This window comes from Micromys minutus (genome assembly GCF_963924665.1).
Source record: "Micromys minutus genome assembly, chromosome: 15".
NCBI lineage: Eukaryota > Metazoa > Chordata > Mammalia > Rodentia > Muridae > Micromys > Micromys minutus.
Window position 1 is genome coordinate 5,732,804 of NC_137984.1, and position 20,563 is coordinate 5,753,366.

At 39.1% G+C, this 20,563-nt stretch overlaps 1 protein-coding gene across 1 annotated transcript in view; it reads left to right on the plus strand.

Annotated features, from left to right (window-relative positions):
- Window positions 1–5,895: 5,895 nt before the first annotated feature.
- LOC308430284 (protein LEG1 homolog) overlaps window positions 5,896–20,563 on the plus strand; it is a gene marked incomplete at both ends in the record, with an annotated part of 67,944 nt that continues 53,276 nt past the window's right edge. The window contains 5 exons of the mRNA XM_080929438.1: window positions 5,896–6,196; window positions 8,321–8,407; window positions 10,203–10,387; window positions 10,879–10,979; window positions 16,431–16,669. Of these exons, the coding sequence (XP_080785564.1) occupies window positions 5,896–6,196; window positions 8,321–8,407; window positions 10,203–10,387; window positions 10,879–10,979; window positions 16,431–16,669 (913 nt within the window). The remainder of the gene's footprint in view (window positions 6,197–8,320; window positions 8,408–10,202; window positions 10,388–10,878; window positions 10,980–16,430; window positions 16,670–20,563) is intronic.

Genomic DNA, 20,563 nt, shown 5'->3' on the forward strand with positions numbered 1-20,563 from the left:
AATTAGAAGCTTTTAAGGAGGAAACAAGAAAAACACGCAAAAAACTCAAAGAACTAGAGGAAAACAGAACCAAAGAGATGAAGGAATGAAAGAAGGAATTTAGAATGGAAATGGAAACAATAAAGAAAACACTAAAAGAGACAACCCTAGAGGTAGAAAACCTAAAAAAGAAACCAGTTGTCACAGATGCAAGCATTTCCAACAGACTACAAGAGATGAAAGAAAAAATATCAGGGGCCAAAGACAACATTGAAAACATAGACAAAACAGTCAGAGAACATGCAAAAACCAAAAAGCTCCTAACCCAAAATGTCCGGGAGATCCAGGACACAATGAGAAGACCAAACCTAAGGATAATAGGAAGAGAAGAGGGCAAAGAATATCAACTGAGAGGCACGATAAATATCTCCAACCAAATTGTAGAAGAAAACTTCCCTACCCTTAAGAATGAGATGACCATGAGCATAAAACAAGCCTACCGAACTCCAAATAGGTTGGACCAGAAAAGAAATACCTCCCGACATATAATAGTCAAAATGCCAAGTGCCCAAAGGAAAGAAAAAAATATTAAAAGCAGTAAGGGAAAAAGGCCATGTAACATATAAAGGCAGACCAATCAGAATTACACCCGACTTCTCAACAGAGACTATGAAAGCTAGAAGATCCTGGAGAGACATCATGCAGACCCTAAGAGAGCACAGGTGCCAGCAGAAGCTGCTACACCCAGCAAAACTCTCAATTACCATAGATGGAGAGACTAAGAAATTCCAAGACAAAACTAAATTTACACAATATCTGACAACAAACCCAGCACTACAAAAAAATTATAGAGGAAAAACCAAATCCAACAAGGGGAACTACATCCTAATAAAAACAAGAAAACCCCTAAGAAAGAAAACCAAAAGAAGAAAGACATACAGGCACGATTCAACCTCCAAAAACAAAAATAGCAGGTAACAGCAACCATTATTCCTTGATATCTGTTAACATAACTGGACTCAATTCTCCAATAAAAGACATAGGCTATCAGACTGGATACATAAACAAAACCCAGCATTTTGTTGCATACAGGAAACTCATCTCAGAAACAAAGACAGATACTATCTCAGAGTAAAAGGTTGGGGAAAAAAATCTTCCAAGCAAATGGCCCAAAGAAGCAAGCTGGAGTGGCCATTGTAATATCGAATAAAGTAGATTTTCAACCAAAAGTTATCACAAAAGATAAGGAAGGACATTTTTTATTCATTACAGGGAAAATTGGTCAGGAGGAACTCTCAATCTTTAACATATATGCTCCAAATACAAAAGCACCCATATTCATAAAAGAAACCCTACTAAAGCTCAAAAAATACATTGTGCCCCACACAATAATAGTGGGAGTCCTCAATACCCCACTCTTACCAATGGACAGATCATGGAAACAAACACTGAACAAGGACACTGTAAAACTAGCAGAGACTATGAACCAACTGGAATTAATAGATATCTACAGAACATATAATCCTAAAGTAAAAGAATACACCTTCTTCTCAGCACCTCAGGGCACCTTCTAAAAGATTGACCACATAATTGGTCACAAAATGAGCTTCAATAGATATAAGAAGATTGAATTACTCCCATGCATACTTTCAGATCACCATGGTCTACGGCTGGTCTTTAACAACAACAAAGACAACAAAAGCCCATATACACATGGAAACTAAACAACGCTCTATTAAACAATAGCAGGGTCAACGAAGAAATAACGAAAGAAATTAAGAATTTTCTAGAATTCATTGAAAACGAAAGCACAACATACCCAAACGTATGGGATGCAATGAAAGCAGTACTGAGAGAAAAACTCATAACACTGAGTGCGCCCAAAAAGAAATTGGAGAGAGCATACATCAGCAACTTGACAGCACTGCTAAAAGCTCTAAAACAAAAGGAAGCAGATACACCCAAGAGGAGTAGATGGCAAGAAATAATCAAACTTAGGGCAGAAATAGATCAAATAGAAGCAAAGAGAACCATTGAAAGAATCAACAAAACCAAGAGCTGGTTCTTTGAGAAAATTAACAAGATTGATAAACCCTTAGCCAGACTAACTAGAGGGCAAAGAGAGAGTATACAAATTAACAAAATCAGAAAGGAAAGTGAAGACATAACAACAGAAACTGAGGAAATTCAAGAAACCATCAGATCCTACTACAAAAGCCTGTACTCAACAAAGCTGGAAAATCTGGAGGAAATGGATGAATTCCTACACAGATACCAGATACTAAAGTTAAACCAGGACCAGGTAAACCATCTAAATAATCCCACAACACCTAAAGAAATAGAGGCAGTCATCAAAAGCCTCCGAACCAAAAAAAGTCCATGTCCAGATGGGTTCAGTGCAGAACTTTGTCATTTATTGATGACTTAATACCAATACTCTCCAAACTATTCCACAAAATAGAATCAGATGGAACACTACCTAACTCATTTTTCCAGGTTGCAATAACCCTTGTTCCTAAACCATACAAAGACCCTACAAGGAAAGAGTACTTCAGACCAATATCAGTTATGAACATTGGTGCAAAAATACTCATCAAAATCCTTGCAAACCAAATCCAAGAACGCACCAAAATGATCATTCACGATGATTAAGTAGGCTTCATCCCTGGGATACAGGGATGGTTTAATATGTGGAAATCCATCAATGTAATCCACCATATAAACAAATGCAAAGAAAAAAACCCACATGGTCATCTCACTAGATGCTGGGAAAGCATTTGACAAAATTTAACACCCCTTCATGTTAAAAGTCTTGGAAAGAACATGAATCCAAGGCTCATACCTTAACATAATAAAAGCAATATACAGCAAACCAACAGACAGCATCAAACTTAATGGTGAAAAACTTGAAGCAATCCCACTAAAATCAGATGGAACAAGGCTGCCCACTCTCCCCCTACCTATTCAACATAGTACTGGAAGTCCTGACTGGAGCAATTAGACAGCAAAAGGAAATCAAAGGGATACAAATTGGAAAGGAAGAAGTAAAAACATCACTATTTGCAGATGACATGATAGTGTACTTAAATGACCCCACAAATTCCACCAGAGAACTCCTACAGCTGATAAACAATTTCAGCAAAGTGGCTGGATACAAATTTAACTCACACAAATCAGTAGCCTTCCTCTACTTAAAGGACAAACATGTGGAGAAAGAAATTGGGGAAAAGATACCCTTCACAATAGTCACAAAAAATATGAAATACCTTGGTTGACTCTAACTAAGCAAGTGAAAAACCTGTCTGACAAGCACTTCAAACCTCTAAAGAAGGAAATCAAGGAAGATCTCAGAAAATGGAAAGATCTCCCATGCTCATGGAATGGAAGGATCAACATTGTAAAAATGGCCTTCTTACCAAAAGCAATCCACAGATTCAATGCAATCCCCAACCCAATTCTTCATTGAGTTGGAAATAGCAATGTGCAATTTCATCTGGAAAAACAAAAGACCTAGAATAGAAAAATTCATCCTCAACAACAAGAAAACATCTGCGGGAATCACTATCCCTGACCTCAAGCTATATTACAAGGCAATTGTCCTGAAAACTGCACGTGAAAATAGGCACCTGGATCAATGGAATACAATAGAAGATCCAGGAATGAACCCTCACATATATGGACACCTGATTTTTGACAAAGGAGCTGTAAGCATTCAATGGAAAAAGGACAGCCTATTCAACAAGTGGTGTTGGTCCAACTGGCATTCAGCATGCAGAAGAATGAATATAGACCCTTTCTTATCTCCTTGTACAAAGCTCAAGTGCAAGTGGATCAAAGATATCCACATTAAACCAGGTACACTGGAACTATTAGATGAGAAAGTAGGGAAAACCTTAGAACTCATAGGCACAGGAGAAAATTTCCTGAACACAACACCAATGGCTCATGCTCTAGGGTCAAAGATCGACAAATGGGACTTAATGAGATTGCAAAGTTTCTGTAAGGCTAAGGACACTGTCAAGAAAAACAAAATGGAAGCCAACAGAGTGGGAGAAGATCTTTACCAACCCCATATTAGATAGAGGCCTAATATCCAAGGTATACAAAGAACTCAAGAAGCTAGACACCAGAAAATCAAACAACCCTATTAAAAAATGGGATACAGAGCTAAACAAAAGTTCTCAATTGAGGAATATCGAAGGGCTGAGAAGCATCTAAGAATGTCCTCGACATCATTAGATAAAAGGAAATACACATCAAAACAACCTTGAGATTCCACCTTACACCAGTCAGAATGGGTAAGATCAAAAATTCAGATGACAGCAGATACTGGTGGTCATGTGGAGAAAGAGGAACACTTCTCTTTTGGTAGGGTTGTAAACTGGTACAACTTGGAAATCAGTCTGGCGGTTCCTCAGACAATTGGACATAGTACTACCTGAAGACTCAATTATTCCACTTCTGGTCATATACCCCAGAGAGGCTCCAACATACAACAAAAACACATGCACCACAATGTTCATAGCAGCTCTATTTATAATAGCCAGAAGCTGGAAAGAACCCAGATGTCCTTCAGCAGATGAATGGATACAAAAATTGTGGTACATTTACACAATGCAGTACTACTCAGCTATCAGAAACAATCACTTTCCAAAATTTAAGAAAATGGATGCATCTAGAAAATATCATTCTGAGTGAGATAACCCAGTCACAAGAGAACAGACATAATATGCAGTCACTGATAATTGGATACCCCAGAAAGCTCTGAACACCCCAGAAACAACTTATAGACTATATAAAGTTCAAGAAAATAAAATGAAAAACCATTATGCTTAACGTTTACACGCCAAAATAACTTTGACTATTTCCAGGTTACATCTTGTTATACATGTACTTTATGCTCATTGTAACTAGCAAGATTTTAATGCATACTATCAAACCTTTAAAAAATCAAGTATTGACAAAAATGTATTCATATACTGTTTTGCAAAAATGTTTTAAAAATCTGTACATTTATCTTGTTTTTTAAAATAAAGTTGTTCAATTAAGAAATAAAGTTAGCACATACAACATGAAAAAAGTATGTGTATCATTTTATATATTACATTATGCTATATTTATTAGTATATACTGTATTGTATATAATATATAACAATATAACCTATTATGTATTATATAAACATAATATAATATAGATATTTTATATAGTAAATATTATGTTATACATAATATAGTACATATAATTGTAAAATATACTATTATATAATATATAAAACATAATTTATTATTATAGTTTTAATATTTATGAGGGATTCAGAAATGTAGGTTATTAAGGAACATTCTTAGAAAATGTATAAATGCTGAAAATTAAATAGGAGTATTTAAATTTTTTTAATAAATTGGCTTTGTCCATTTGAGATAATTTGATATATTTTAAGCATTTTACTTGAAACAGAAAGAATTGCCATAAATGTATTACATGTACTTTACAGTATAACACTAAAAATTATTGTAAATATCTATATTTCTATATTTAATTATTCAATATTTTCTATGAATTATATAAAATTAATTTTATGAGGGGTCATGAATATAATACCATCAATAATGTAATTTGTAATTACAACATCGACTGTACACCTTCCAGAAGAATTTCTTCATTAAGATATTGCATCATTCAATCTCTCACAAGTTTCTGCTTGCGTTCAGGTTCAGCTACAATGTATTGTTCATGGAAAGGTGACAAAACTCTTTATCTTTAATGCTAATCCCCAAGATACACATTTTTCTCCATTGGCAGTCAGCCTAGATAATAATATTACTTGCTTGTAAAGCATGAGATAAGAAAATATCCTGTCTTCCTCCTACCCTCTTCAATAAAAGCCAGGTCACATTCTTGGTTCCCGGTTTGGGACCATGGCTGTCCTGGCTTCCTGGGTCTGGGTACTGGCTGGCTGCTTCTCTGCAGCTGGAGCAGAGATTTCTAATATCTTAGCACTGTATCCTCCTCTCTGGAAAGAGAGCCCTGAGCAGTTAAGTGGCTATAGGCTGGAGGGAGGGAAGCATGTAATTAACCCTTGGGTATTCACTGACAGAATGGGATTGTACAGAATCTTACTGAAAGAGACAGCCACGTATTTTGCCAGATATGGTCCAGAAAATGAACAGAATCTTCTGTGGGGGTTGCCAATGATGCTTGGCTGGCAGTATCAATCAGGTAAGAAGACACTTGTTCTTCTATACACCAATATAATCCTGAAGTATTAGGAACAGAGGATTCTCCCTGCCTTACACTGCTATCTAGATTTATGTCAACTTGTCCCAGGGTGATGTCATGAGAGGAGGGAACATCAATCGAGAAAATGCTTTCCTAAGATCAACCAGTGTAGAGAGCTGTTTGTGCCGCACCCAAACATGGCACCGGCTTCCCGCCTAGGACTCAGCAAACAGAGCCGTTGCCCAGCCAAAAGACTTAGAGTGCATGTACCACATAAGTCACAGCCCGCTCTCGGGGCATGCTAATGAGTTACTGGAGGGCGCACCAATCAGGTAGCGACAGGAGTCTCCTGGGCATATATAAGCAGTGCATTTTTCTTCCACGTGGGGTCCCCTGCTCAGAGTGTTGTACAATAAAGGTTGTTCGAAGAAGAATCTTGTTGCACGCCTTTTCCTGCCGGCGGGACGTGGGGCGTGCGACAAACCAGTCAGCAAGTCTGTAGGTCACTGGTCACTTTCTTAACCAGTGATTGATCTGAAAAGGTCCAGTTCACTGTGGATGGTGCCATTCCTGGGCTGGTGGTCCTGGATTCTATGAGAAAGCAGGCTGAACAAGCCATGAAGAGCAAACCAGCCTTCTTCCAAGGTCTCTGTGTCAGCTGCTGCCTCCTGGTTCTAGTCTGATTTGAGCTCCTGCCTTTGCATTCCTCAGTGTACTGTGATCAGGGTAAATAGGCTAAACCTTTCCTCTCCATGTTTTTGTTTGTTTGTTTGTTTGTTTTATCTTGTTGTTTCTTCACTCCCATAGTAACTGTAACTGAGACACCCACACGTCACTTTGAAAACTGATTCATTTTCAATCTCCTCATATTAGTCCTTTTATTTGTGTTTGTCATGAACCACAGACTCTTCCCCTGTGGACTTATTGTTGCTACCAGACACTTCAGAGACATATCGGCATGAAGACCAACCATAAAGACATATTTTTTCCTCTAATTTGAGTATTTTCAAAATAGTTACTGAACCACTGCTAACTACATATTCCTTCTTGTCCCTGTGAACAGACCAGGGTATTGGTTTGAAAGAGGAGTTGATTATATTGATCTTTGTGACTGTCTTAATTGAAATTGCTAGATTGTACGCATAAAATTACAAATGAGTAGTTCTTTGGTTAGTGGTGGTCTGTGCCGAGGGTTGCTTCTTCTTGGAAACCCAGTCCTTTCCAGTGTATACACTTGGGAGATGTTTTGAGGCAAAACACTGATAAAAAGACAGTTCCTTCTGGATAACGGAAGATGTGCTGGAGAAGGTTTCACCTGGTGCCCAACCTACTGTACTTACTCATTGCTCAAGAAGAGAAAATGCAGGGGAAGAGGAGAAGGGAGAAGGAGAGTGGTATCACATTTGTAGAAAAAGGAGAAACATTTTATGATGTTCTGGTGCCCATTTCATATATAGACAACATGTAACTTCTGATAACTTCTCTTACTTTAGGTAGTACTGAATATTACTGAATGTTCTCTAGGTAGTACTGAATGTTACTGAATGTTCTCTAGGTAGTACTGAATGTTACTGAATGTTCTCTAGGTAGTACTGAATGTTCTCTAGGTAGTACTGAATGTTACTGAATGTTCTCTAGTACTGAATGTTACTGAAAGTTCTCTAGGTAGTACTGAATGTTACTCTCACGTGCACTGAATGCTGTTATCTCCACTTTACAAGAGGGTAAAATAAAATGAAACAGATATGCTAATGGAACATAGGAAATGTAGTCTAACATTTAAATTTGACTATTACCCCCTTTTGTGTGTGTGTGTGTGTGTGTGTGTGTGTGTGTGTGTGATTGTTGCTACCGTGATTTTTATTAGGAGGTTGAGAAGGCAGTAAAATACAGTTATAAAACTAAAACTACCTGTATCCTATAAACTAAAAGTAAAAATTTTGATGTCACTGAAGTATAGGAAATAATTAGGTTGAGAGACAAGAAATAAAATATTTTAAAATGACAATAAGTAAAATATAAGTAATTTGGAATATTTTGCACCTATAATTTAAATGCATGTATACAACAACTTTGAAGGCATATGATGCCTTCGAATACACCTATGCCTTCTCTGTCCTCTAGGTAGATTAGCTGATCCCACTGGAACAACAGACTGTGGCAATGAACCTCAAGACAGCCTGTGTGTCTCTGTGGACAGTTGGTGGGCTGGTAGGTTCCTTTTCTTTTAATTGGATAGTTTATGTATTTACATTTCAAATGATATTCCCTTTCCAGGTTTCCCTCTCTTCTATCCCCCATCACCCAGCTTTTATGAGGATACTCCCCGTCCCACCCACCCACCCACTTCCACCTCAACACACTGGCATTTCCCTACACTGGAGAAATCCAGCCTTCATAGGACCAAGGGCCTCACCTTCTATTGATTCCAGACAATAACATCCTCTGCTACATATGCAGCTGGAGCCATGGGTCCCTCCAGGTGTACTCTTTGGTTGGTGGTTTAGTCCCTGGGAGCTGTTGGGGGACTGTTGGTTGATATTGTTGTTCTTCCTATGGGGTTACAAACCTCTTCAGCTCCTTTTGTCCTTTCTCTAACTCCTTCATTGTGGTCCTTGTGCTCAGTCTGTTGGTTACCTGCAAGTATCTTAATTTTTATCAGTAAGGCTGAGGCAGAACCTCTCTGGAGACATCCATATCAGGTGCCTGTCAACGTACACTTTGTGGCATCAGCATTAGTGACTAGGTTTGGTGGCTGCATATGGGATGGATCCCCAGTCTCTAGATGGCCTTTCCTCAGTCTCTGCTCTTTGTCCCTGTATCTCCTCCTGTGAGTATTTTGTTCCCCCTCTAAGAAGGACTGAAGCATCTACATTTTGGTCTTCCTTCTTCTTGAGCTTCTGGTCTGTGAATTATATCTTGGGTGATATGAGCTTATGGCTAATATCCACTTATCAGTGAATGCATACCATGTCTGTTCTTTTGTGTCTGTGTTATCTCACTCAGGATGATATTTTCAAGTTCCATCCATTTGCCTAAGAATCTCATAAAGTCATTGTTTTTAATAGCTGAGTAGCAAAATCTTACTGTTACCTCAAAAAATACATTTAGCTTGAATTTTCAAGGAAAAGACAAAACTGAAACAGTGCTGCCCCTTTTCCAAGATGAATCCACTTCATACACCAGTGGCTAGATGACATGTGGCAAAGTTGGCCAGCCAAATGGAATATAATCATTTTTAAGGATGTACTCAGACTTTTCCAGGAAGAATTGAATCAATGTCCCTCTAGGGACCAGCATGTTTGGTGGCAATGTATCTTTGAAACATGATATTGAGATGATGATGCTTTGCTTTTGTGTCAGAACAAATTTTCTGACTACTGAAACTCAAACACGTGCCAGACTAGTATTATACTTTGTTTGGCTAAGAATCATTATAAGCAAATTATCTATCTAAATTAAAATTCATAAATCTGCAGGACTTGCTTCTCTATAAGTGGGAAGCTTGAGGTTCTGAGAAGACTATTAGGTTTCCAGTCAAATGTTATTCCTTTAGTGAAACAGGATAAAAGTACTTAGCAATATTCTGTATAAAAATTAGGCTAAGATGCAAAACACAAAATACTCATTTTTCAAATTCATAATTGTGCTTGATTATTATAGAAAAATTAATATTGGCAGTTTTACTGAGAATTTTACTGAGAACTTCTGTACCATTCTGTGAACAATTTGATAGTTTTTCTTTCCTTACTTATTGAATTCTTTGAAATAAGGTTGTTATGTAATCCATTTAAGCTACCTCTCTTAAAATATGGTAATATGACACTTCAGTATTTCTATATATCTTCATGATTATAGGACTATTAAAGTATAAAAGCTGATTTTCCTCAATCAATTTTAGTTAATAATTTTTATCATCATTTGAGATTTGTGAATTTTCTTTAGTGATTTATGCTTCTGTGTTTTGTCCTTGGTTCCGAGTCTGACCAGCCTCTTGTTTTTACAGATGTTAATTACTATCTGAGTGTCTTACCTTTCCTTGCTGCTGTTGGTTCTGGAATAGCAGGGCTATCGCCAAACCAAATCACGATCTCGCCACCACCCAAGGATGAGATGAGGTTTTGTTACAATGTTTCTGGCTGTCGATCTGCCTTCCCTGAAACAATGGACAGATGGAGAGACTTTTTCCAGGTTCTTGTGTTTAGTTTTATGTCACACCACTCATACATGCTTGGAAGAATGCTCTTTGTAAAAGTCCCTCGTGGTTGTTTTTTATGCATTGTATACTTTTCATAATATTAAAATGTAAATTGTAAGGTTTTTTTGTTTTGGGGATATTTTATGTTTTACTCATAAGTGATGTAGAAATACAGTGTATGCCAGGGAAACACACCATTCTAGAATAGTTCTAACACAAAATTTACCTGTTCTTAATGCAAGTAAAAAAAATACCACAAATGGCAATATGTCTTTCAAGTAGAAAACATGGGCACTTTGCAGATACCCCAAGCTTATTTCAACTTGTTGTTATGCTGTACTGGACAGCAGTTTTTCCTTTTGCTGTTAAGCACTAAGCGTGGCATGTCATAACATTACCCACCGCCATGCTGGTGGTTCCTCATATCTCTATCTGGAAGAGCTGTAGGGAGAGTTGTCCACATACATTTTCCTCTGTTCTTCAGAGTATACAGTCGCCTTCTAGTGACTTTGATGGCCTCCTGAAGAAATTATGGGATGCCCACACCTCATCCTTGGAGTATCCCATCCGTGTCTTTGTAGACAGGTAAGAAATACTTTCGTCTCTGTTTTAGCTTGATTTTTTTTATTGGTTTAATAAAAACCATGAGCAAAAGCAACTTAGGAAAGAATGTGGTGTTTGTTTCCGCTTAAAAAGTATAGTCCATCATCAAGGGAAGCCAGGGCGGGAGCTCAAGCAAGAGCCTGCAAGCAGAGACCACAGACAAATACTGTTTACCTGTGTTTCTTCCTTTAGTACAGCTCACTTTCTAGTACAGATCAAGGCTACCTGCTCAGGGACAGGTCTTCCTTCAGTGGGGCTGGGTCCACCTGGATGAATTAACAATCGTAGAATATAATTTCTGAATTAAAATTCCACCTTCCCACATTATATCAGTTTGTTGTTGAGTTGATTAAAGCAAGGCAACATGGCTTTTCTCATCTTTCATTTTCTTTTGGAACAACCACAGCTTTTAATCCTGATAACAAAGGACGAGTGTAGTCACAGGTGATTTAGAATGGAATTTTAGGGGGAAGAGGAAACCATTATTGTGAATAAAGGGACTAGGATATGGTGGAGGGAGTGGAAAAGGAGCCCACAAAGATGCTTGGGATTCAGATTCTAGAGACAGCATCAGAGTTCAGCTATAAATTGATGGTTTAGTACACAAGCTTATATATAGTTATTTTGTCAATTAAGGTACATTGATGGATTCAAGTGCAAGTCAGAATACAACCTGTGTTGTGTAGCAGAATCTGACTAGCCAGTCCAAGAACCTGTAGGATTCCTCTGGAGATTTCTGTGAAGACAGGGAAGCAGCCGCTGTGCTGGTCCTTTGTGTTGTCTTACTGTGATGCTGTGATCCACGTTAGACAGTACACGGTGGTTCAAGACTGTCCTAGCTGTCGCTCGCCCCACGTCCTGCTGGCAGGAATGGCGTGCAACAACAGAATTCTTCGGCGAACAACCTTTATTGTACAATACTCTGAGCAGGGGACCACTTGGAAGGAAAATGCACTGCTTATATATGCCCAGGAGACTCGTGTCGCTACCTGATTGGTGCGCCCTCCAGTAACTCATTAGCATGCCCCGAGAGCGGGCTGTGATGTATGTGGCACATGCGCACTATGTCTCTTCGGCTGGGCAATAGCTCTGTTTGCTGAGTCATCGGAGGGAAGCCGGCGCCATGTTTGGGTGCAGCACGAACGGCTCTCAACACCCAGCAGTCGCAGAAGCCCGTGGCACCTTGCTCTCCATCCAACTTCTTCCAACACACAGTATCTGAGAAACGGCTGGGGCCATAGCTTAGCTGGCTCAATTGCTTGAGCCCCTGACCTGCTGTTCCTTCTACAAAAGCATGAAGACATGGTTTGGTTCCTATAACTCCTGTAATCCAAGCTAAGCATCATGGTATGTATTTGTCATACCCATGCTGGGGAGGTAAAACCTAGTGGATCCTTGCAACTCGCTGGCCAGCCTAGCCTTAAGGTAAGGGCAAGCCATTGGAAGAAGCCCTTTCAAAGAATAAACATGGGTGTACCACAACTAAGGTTGTACTCTGTACTCTACAGGCATGCACAATTCTACACACACACACACACACACACATGCTTACACACTCATACTCAGACACAGATGAATGTACTCAAGCAGCACACTCTCACACATACACACAGATATGTACACACACCAACACACACACACATACTAACATACACACTCACCCACAGACATACACACAAAGAGCAATTGACAAAGGCCATGAATTTAGAAGAGAACTTTTGCAGGGTATATAAAAAACGTTGGAAGGAAAATAAGGAAAAGAATTTATGTAATTATATCTCAACCTCAGAAACTAGAAAAATAATTTTAAAAAAAGAAAAAGCAAACTCAGCTCTATTCAAACTATTTTGAAAATTCTTTCAGAAACATAGAATATAGTTGTTCTTTTACACAATGCCAGAATTTCCTGAATAACAACACATTTATGTGCCAGGCGTGTTTTGTTCCTGTAATGTACCGCGTACTACTAATTCTGCTTGAATATTTTGGTGAGGGACAGTCACAGTCTCTTTAACTTCGATATTAATTGCTGGTGTTCATTCTCAGATTATCTGTCATCCTTGAGATTCAAACATATAGAGAGGCAAAGGGAACCAGTCAGTCTCGTAGCTCCTAAGGAAGGCAACCATTTAGCTGTGAGGGCTGGCAGAAGCAGAGCTGGTTCCGATCTGAGGGGACTCAGGGTAAGAAGTAGGGGCAGCGATTACTTGAGTGGGTACCTTGCTGAACTGAAATCATGGGCAGTCAAGAGTTTAGAGTCTGCCTGTAAATCCCATAATGCATATGGTCAGTGGTCTCACCAAACCCTAACATGAGGGGTTTTATTATCATTTAATAATTTGGTGGTTTGAGGTGTTCAATAATTTTATAAGCCTCGTGTTTCTGATATGGCTTTGAGATGTCCATGCGTCCAGGTTAGGTCTTGACCTAAGTTGGTAAGTCTGTAAGTGGTGATATTTTATGTATAACAGTTACTATCAGTCTGAGTCTCAGGATTGGTGTTGGTTGGAGGCGATTGCTTAATTCACAGACAGGATGCAGATTTATTCTGTGTCATTCTGTATTTAAAATGAAACATATGGTGCTTTGGAAGATGAAGTTGCCTGAAGCAAGGCACACCCTGACAGGTTCCTGTCTTGTATAAAGTACAGTAACTTACAACAATGCAGTGTGGGGTGGGGTCCGTCCTCACAGAACCCACCCCTATCCACACTGATGTTCACTACCTGTGCACACACTGCTTTCTGTCCTTTATCCCTCCCCCATCTTTCTTCTCCTCCTTCCTTAAAAGCGCTTTTTTGTCTCCCCCCACTGTCTCTGTCTCTGGTCCCTCCCTCCCTCTATCTCCCATGATTATTTTGATCCCCCTTCTAAGAAGAACTGAAGCATCCACTCTTTGGTCATCCTTCTTCTTGAGCTCCATATGATCTGTGAATTGTATCTTAGGTATTCCGAGGTTTTGGGCTAATACTCATTTATTAGTGGGTACATGCCATCAGAGTTCTTTTGTGACTAGGTTACCTTACTCAGAATAATATTTTATAGTTCAATCCATTTGCCTGAGAATTTCATGAAGTTGTTTTTGATAGCATGAGTCATTTTTGATACTCCATTGTGTGAATGTACCACAATTTCTGTATCATTTCCTTTCTTAAGGGGCATATGGGTTCTTTGCAGTTTCTGGCTATTATAAATAAGGCTGCTATGAACATGGTGGAGGATGTGTCCTTGTTATATGCTGAAGCATCTTTGGAGTATAAACCCAGCAGTGGAATAGCTGGGTCTTCAGGCAGTACTATGTCCAATGTTCTGAGGAACTGCCAGACTGATTTCCAGAGTGGTTGTACCAGCTTGCAATCCCACCAATGGAGGAGTGTTCCTCTTTTTCTACACGCTTGCCAGTATCTGCTGTCAACTGAACTTTTTATCTTAGCCATTCTGACTGTTGTGAATCTTAGGGTTATTTTGATTTGCATTTCCCTGCTGACTAGGGATTTTGAACATTTCTTTAGGTGCTTCTCAGCCATTTGGTATTCCTCAGTTGAGAATTCTTTGTTTGGCGCTGTACCCCATTTTTAATAAGGTTATTTGTTCTCTGGAGTCTAACTTCTTGAGTTCTTTGTATGTATTGGATATTAGCACTCTATTGGATATAGGGTTGGTATTCTTTGCCTTGAAGAAGCTTTTCAGTTTTATGAGATCTCATTTGTCAATAGTTGATCTTAGAGCCTGAGCCATGGGTGTGTTCGAGGAGCTTCTCCATGTTCTCTTCTATTGAATTCAGTGGATCTGGGTTTATGTGGCGGTCCTTGATCCACTTGGACTTGAGCTTTGTATATGGAAATGAGAATAGATTTACTTGCATTCTTGAGCACATTCATATAAGCAAAGGGGAGGGGAAACTGGGAAGAGTGGGGACAACATTTGAAATGAAAATAAATAAAATAACCAATAAAAATAAAAAACAAATAATTATAGAATAAAAGTGCTTTGTTGCTGTTTTCTGTGCTTGCCATTGAAACAACCCAGAGCCCCATGCATTCATGGCCAGTCCTACGTGGGAGGTGAAACTCTATCCCATGGCCAGTCCTACATGGGAGGTGAAACTCTATCCCATGGCCAGTCCTACGTGGGAGGTGTAACTCTATCCCATGGCCTCTGTTTAAATTTCTGTGTTGAGATAGTGTCTCACTGAACTGATTTAAGTTAGCCTCTGGAGTAGCTGAGATTATAGTCATTTGCTAACAAGACCTGCTATGGCCAGTCTTCTTTAAACATACTTATATAGATAGTGCTTTGTTTTATTTGCAGTTCTGGGTAGTAGCCTTTGAAACCTCACCTTAGGAAGATATGGCTTAGTTTCTATGATTCTCATGCTATGTGTAACCAGCTTGCTCTGGATAGAGTTGTTCAGTACTGCTCTTTATGTTGATAATTGGAGATTGTTATTTTTGTGGTTGAAATCACTACTTACATTTTTGCTAGCTCTGTAAATCTATCAAATTTCAAGAGAAATTTGGAGACAGAACTATTCGAGAAAATGAGTTTCTGTTCACTTTGGCTAGACAGGGAAAGGAAGTCTGCTTTCTTTTACTTTTCCTGCAGCTAGCTGTCTTGTAGCACTTTGGAAGAATGAAGGAAAGTCGGGAAATATACGTACGTCAGCTCAACTAAGAGATAGATACACTTTCAGAATTTCAAGAAATCTCTTCCTGCCATGGGAGTTGGTCCTGTTGGACCAGGGCTTTATTTATGAGCCTGTTTTCCCTCAGCATGAAATTCGCAGGTAAAAGGCAGGTCTCTGGTGGCCATTGGTTTACTATTCCTGTTTGAACATCTTTGGCATTGATAGGTTCTCTCAGTATCTTAGCCTCCTTTGAGTCCATTTTTGTTTCTGATTTTTATTCAACAAATGTCTATAACACTACTGGTCATAGACCAGACAAGCTAGAACAACTTTCTACATCTGGTCGGAGCTTCAGAGATTCTGTCCATAGACTTTCTTCTAAGGAGCTCTGCTTCTGAGTACGTTATTGGCCCTGATCTGAGCAGGTGCTTTGCATGGCAATTGTGGATTGGTAGGTTGTGGCATTAGTCCTTGTTTGAATTTGTTGTTTCACAGATAGATTGTAGCATTTAAACATGTTTTTAATATGTTTACTCCATGGGTTTCACATACAGTGTGCCCAAGGACTATCATAAATGAAAAGTAAAATATTAAGAAGAAATGGCGAATTGCATCAACCTTCATAGATTTATGTTTTATTTAGCCAGCCTCACAACTCCTGAAAGACAAGCCAAATTCACTGTATTCTCAGACTTCCTTTAAAAATAATGTCTGTGTTTTATTTTTTGGTAGCAAATGATTTCCGCCAAGTGAGATGCAAAGTCTGAGGAAATTCTAGTTGACATTTTTGTCTGTTTGTCTTTTAGATATGGCTACTATTCTGACAAAGAAGCAACTTTTGTGCATGACTGGGCTGTTGCTATATACTACATAACTGCTACCCGTCTCCCTACAACCCTGAGTAGATCACACAGCTTCCAGAGTTGTCTGCCCCCACGGGTCCTTGCTGAAGCTGACATGGTCTCTTTTATTCCTGACTTCACTCCTCTTCAGAACGAAGTCCTGATATCACTCAAACTTCTTGGTGATATTGACAGAAGTACAGGTAAAAATTGTAAAAGGGTACTAAAATAAATCATATCTATAAATTGGAAGGGTGTAGAACCTACTTTAAGTGAAGATCTATCATCATACCAGCATGCATTTAAAACGTTTTGAGTTCCTATTTCAGATTTCCTTCGCAGTAATTATACTTCTGAGATAGTAAAAGCATTGATCAACCACAGTTTTTAAAAGTTACAGCCTGTCCCCTCATTTGAATGCCATTGAACCTTCCCATCTGTAATATGGAAGGAGCCACATGACATAGACCAGCGCGTTGGTGTAGTCATTATTTCACCCACAAAAACTTCTGTTTTTGTTTTTAAATTTTCTTCTATTTTACTCTTAGGTTTAAAGAAAATAAATTAATTTCAAAAGAAAATTTGCCATCATTAATGAAATCGCTGTCAACCCAAGTCACCCAATGCTTTTAACCTAAAATTACTAGTCAGGGAAGAAGTCCTTTCCCCCATAGTGTCAAAAGCCGAGAAAAATCCAACTTCTTTAACTAATCATTTGAAAATTAATGTGTCATTCTTGGTTTACAGTTGTGCCCTGAGACCTTGAGATGAACTAAACATATACGCTATTTCTATTTCGCAAAGGAAAGCTTTTTGAGTCTCTAAATTATAAATTAAAAAAAAAAAATGGCCATAAGTTTGTTATCTTCAAATCTGTGGGAAACTCTGGCGATAGATCTACTGAATGCATTGGTTCCCAGTGCATATGATGTGTCTTCTCAGCCTGGGCTGTAGTGTGACACTGTCAGTCAGCACGTCGCTTCCCTCACTCAGTGAACAGGAGCCCAGCCTCCAGAGGGTGGGTAACATTTGGGAGGAATATATTAGAATCATTTCCTCACAGACATGCAGTATTTTCTTCTGTGGATTTATTATGACTATGGAAATGTTATTATAAGCTGTGGCTGACAACAGGGAATCAGTCCATATATACAGATATTTTAATCATTTGTCTCTGCCACTTAGAAAGCTTGACTTTCAGGTTAGTTATTACAAAATGACAATTGTATCAAATATTTTTGTGAAGCAAATATTTCTTGTGCACTGATGATTTTATTAAGTGACAGAAAGCAACATAAATCTGATCAACGCTTATTGCTTGATAGAACTAATACGTGTACGTTTTCAGAAGTTGCCATGAACTCATATTTCTATTTAATCTTTTCTAGGATCATTATCTTTGACTCTATGCGAAAGGCTCATGGATATAAATTTTGCAAGGGAACTATTTCTAAAAGTCTTTGATTGGTTCCTGAAAATGTCTTCTTAAAGTATAACATTTTTAGTGACTTGTGAACTGCCTTTGACCACAAGCAATTACAAATAATGAATATGATCAGAAACCTTATGATTTGGGGGTTTTTTTTTGTCCTGGTGTTCATTTTTCAGAATTTCCCCCATGTATTCTTAGTATAAAATTTAAATTAATTTTGCACAATAACTCATAAATTTTAAATTCTTTGATACTTAAGATATAAAGATACTGGTCAATGACAACCAAATCCTAGAGATATCATTAAACTGATATTAGGCTTGTATGGCTGTCTTGATGCTAATTGATGTAATGTATTCTTTTTAAATATAGAATGTTATATTTTATTGATGCTTAACTAAAATCCAGAACACTTTGAAATCCAATACTGACATTCCACTTAAATATTTAAACCTCATAAAACTTAATTTTAAATGGAACTCATCAACTTAATCAGGTTTGAATTATGATTTGCTAAGTTTATAATTACTTCCTCGAGTTCCCATCATTGACCTATTTGTCAAGAATCCTTCAGCGTCAAATGTCTCGTGGTTGTACCCTTTAAGAGAGAGGACACACTGGACTTGATGGTTTCCAAAGGCCTCTGTCTCACTGCTTCAGACCCATCCAGAGTCTGCACAGAAGCCAGCGCCGATGGTTGACCGACTACGTCATCATCTTTCTTACTGCAACAACTCGGCTTCTCCGTATCGGTGTTCTATACTAGCTGCTTCTCCACTTGCTGTGACAGAACATGGCAGAGGCAACCTAATGGAGAAGAGCTTCGCAGTTTAAAAGCACATATTCCAATATGATGGGGCAGATATGGCACCTCCTGGCACAGCACTGGGTGACTGATGCCTCTCACGTGGAGTTAAGTGTGGGAACCAGGAGGGGAGAATTATAACTAAGTGTCTGTCTCTTGTGACACAGCTGAGCCAGCCAGGCCACATGACTTCAGAAGTGTCACCTGCTAGAACCTGTGTGTTCAAATACATGAGCATGTGCAGTAAATTTCACACTCAATCTGTAATAAAGCCACATGGATGGCTGTGCAGAAAACCAATCATTCTGTCAACAATAAAATAAAACAAACAGCATCCAGGAGGTAGAAGCAAACTGCTCTCTGGGGGGGGACAATAAGAAGATACATGGCACCTGCAAACTTACAGCTCTTTCTGCCTGTTGTCTCACGTGCCATCTCTTTCCCAAGAATGCTGATTCCCCAGATTTCTTCTAAGACAGAAATAGTCCTTTCCTTCTGCCAACTCCTAACATTTCGACGGCATTGCCAGGATTGAGTGTTGTCTTAGGGCTTCATTGCTGTGAAGATACACCATGATCACGGGAGTTCTCACACAGACCATGGTTTACCTGGGGCTGCCTTACAGTCTCAGAGGGTCAGTCCATTGTCAGGATTCGGGGAAGCATGGCAGGGTGCTGCAGACTTGGTGCTGAAGGGGCCACGAGTTACACATCTTGATCATGAGGCAGACAGGAGGCTGCTCTGTACTCGGACATCAGGAGGTTCTGATCTGATCCTTTAGCGTAGGAATCCTCAAACTCACTTCCTCCAGTAACAACACACATGCTCGAACAAGGCCACATCTCCTGTGTTGCAAGTAGCCATGGGCCAAGCATTCAGACACATGGGTCAGTGTGGGTCAAACCTACTCAAACCATCATATACGTCACTGGGACTAGACCTGTCTCACATGATCAGAAGCTGCGTAACCTACCACTGTACAAGTGCAAGTGTAAGACTGGTGACTGAACGCGGAGTCTGAATCCTGTTTTTGTCCAGGTAAAAGTATGGTGTCCATTCTTTCCGAAGGTCATGGCATCCTTAAATTGCTAGAGGTTTTTCTTTTCCTTCATCTTCTCTCTCTCTCTCTCTCTCTCTCTCTCTCTCTCTCTCTCTCTCTCTCTCTCTCTCTCTCTCTCTCTCTTCTCTCTCTCTCTCTCTCTCTCTCTCCCTTTCTCTCTCTCTCTGTACAAATACACCCCAGTGTCTTCTACTGATGTGCAAGTTCAAGTGGAGATTTCAGTGAGGACGGAGTTCAGACAAGTCCTGGGGAGAGAGCCACTTCTTCTCAACACCTCTGTTTTCTGAAAAAAAAGCTAAAATACTTTTTTTGACATTGGCTCTGAAATGCTCACAGTTTCCCAAAGGGACACATTATACTCATGAGTGTGACAAGTTCATCCTGGCAACAACGGACAATCAATACCAAGCACAGGCACCTTTAGAAAATAAACATTCTCAGAAAAAGAGAGGAAATTTTAATAACCTGGACTGTGATTGTGTCAGACTTGAGTAAATACGGCAGTGATAAAAGCTCACAGTAACAGGGCTCTTGTGCAGATTCCCAACACCAACATCCAAAGCTCTCCCAATTCAATAAGGATTTTACAAACAATGAAACTAAATGAATAAAATGGGCTGTGCCTATGGAGCCATTTTTATCATTTTATTGGATATTCTATGTATTTGCATTTCAAATGTTTTCCTCTTTCTCCTCTCCAGTCCCCTCTCCCCTCCTGTTGCCTCCATGAGTGTGCTCCCACTCCTAACCACCGTTTCCACCTCAGCACCTTGGTGTTCCCCTACACTGGGAAAATGAGC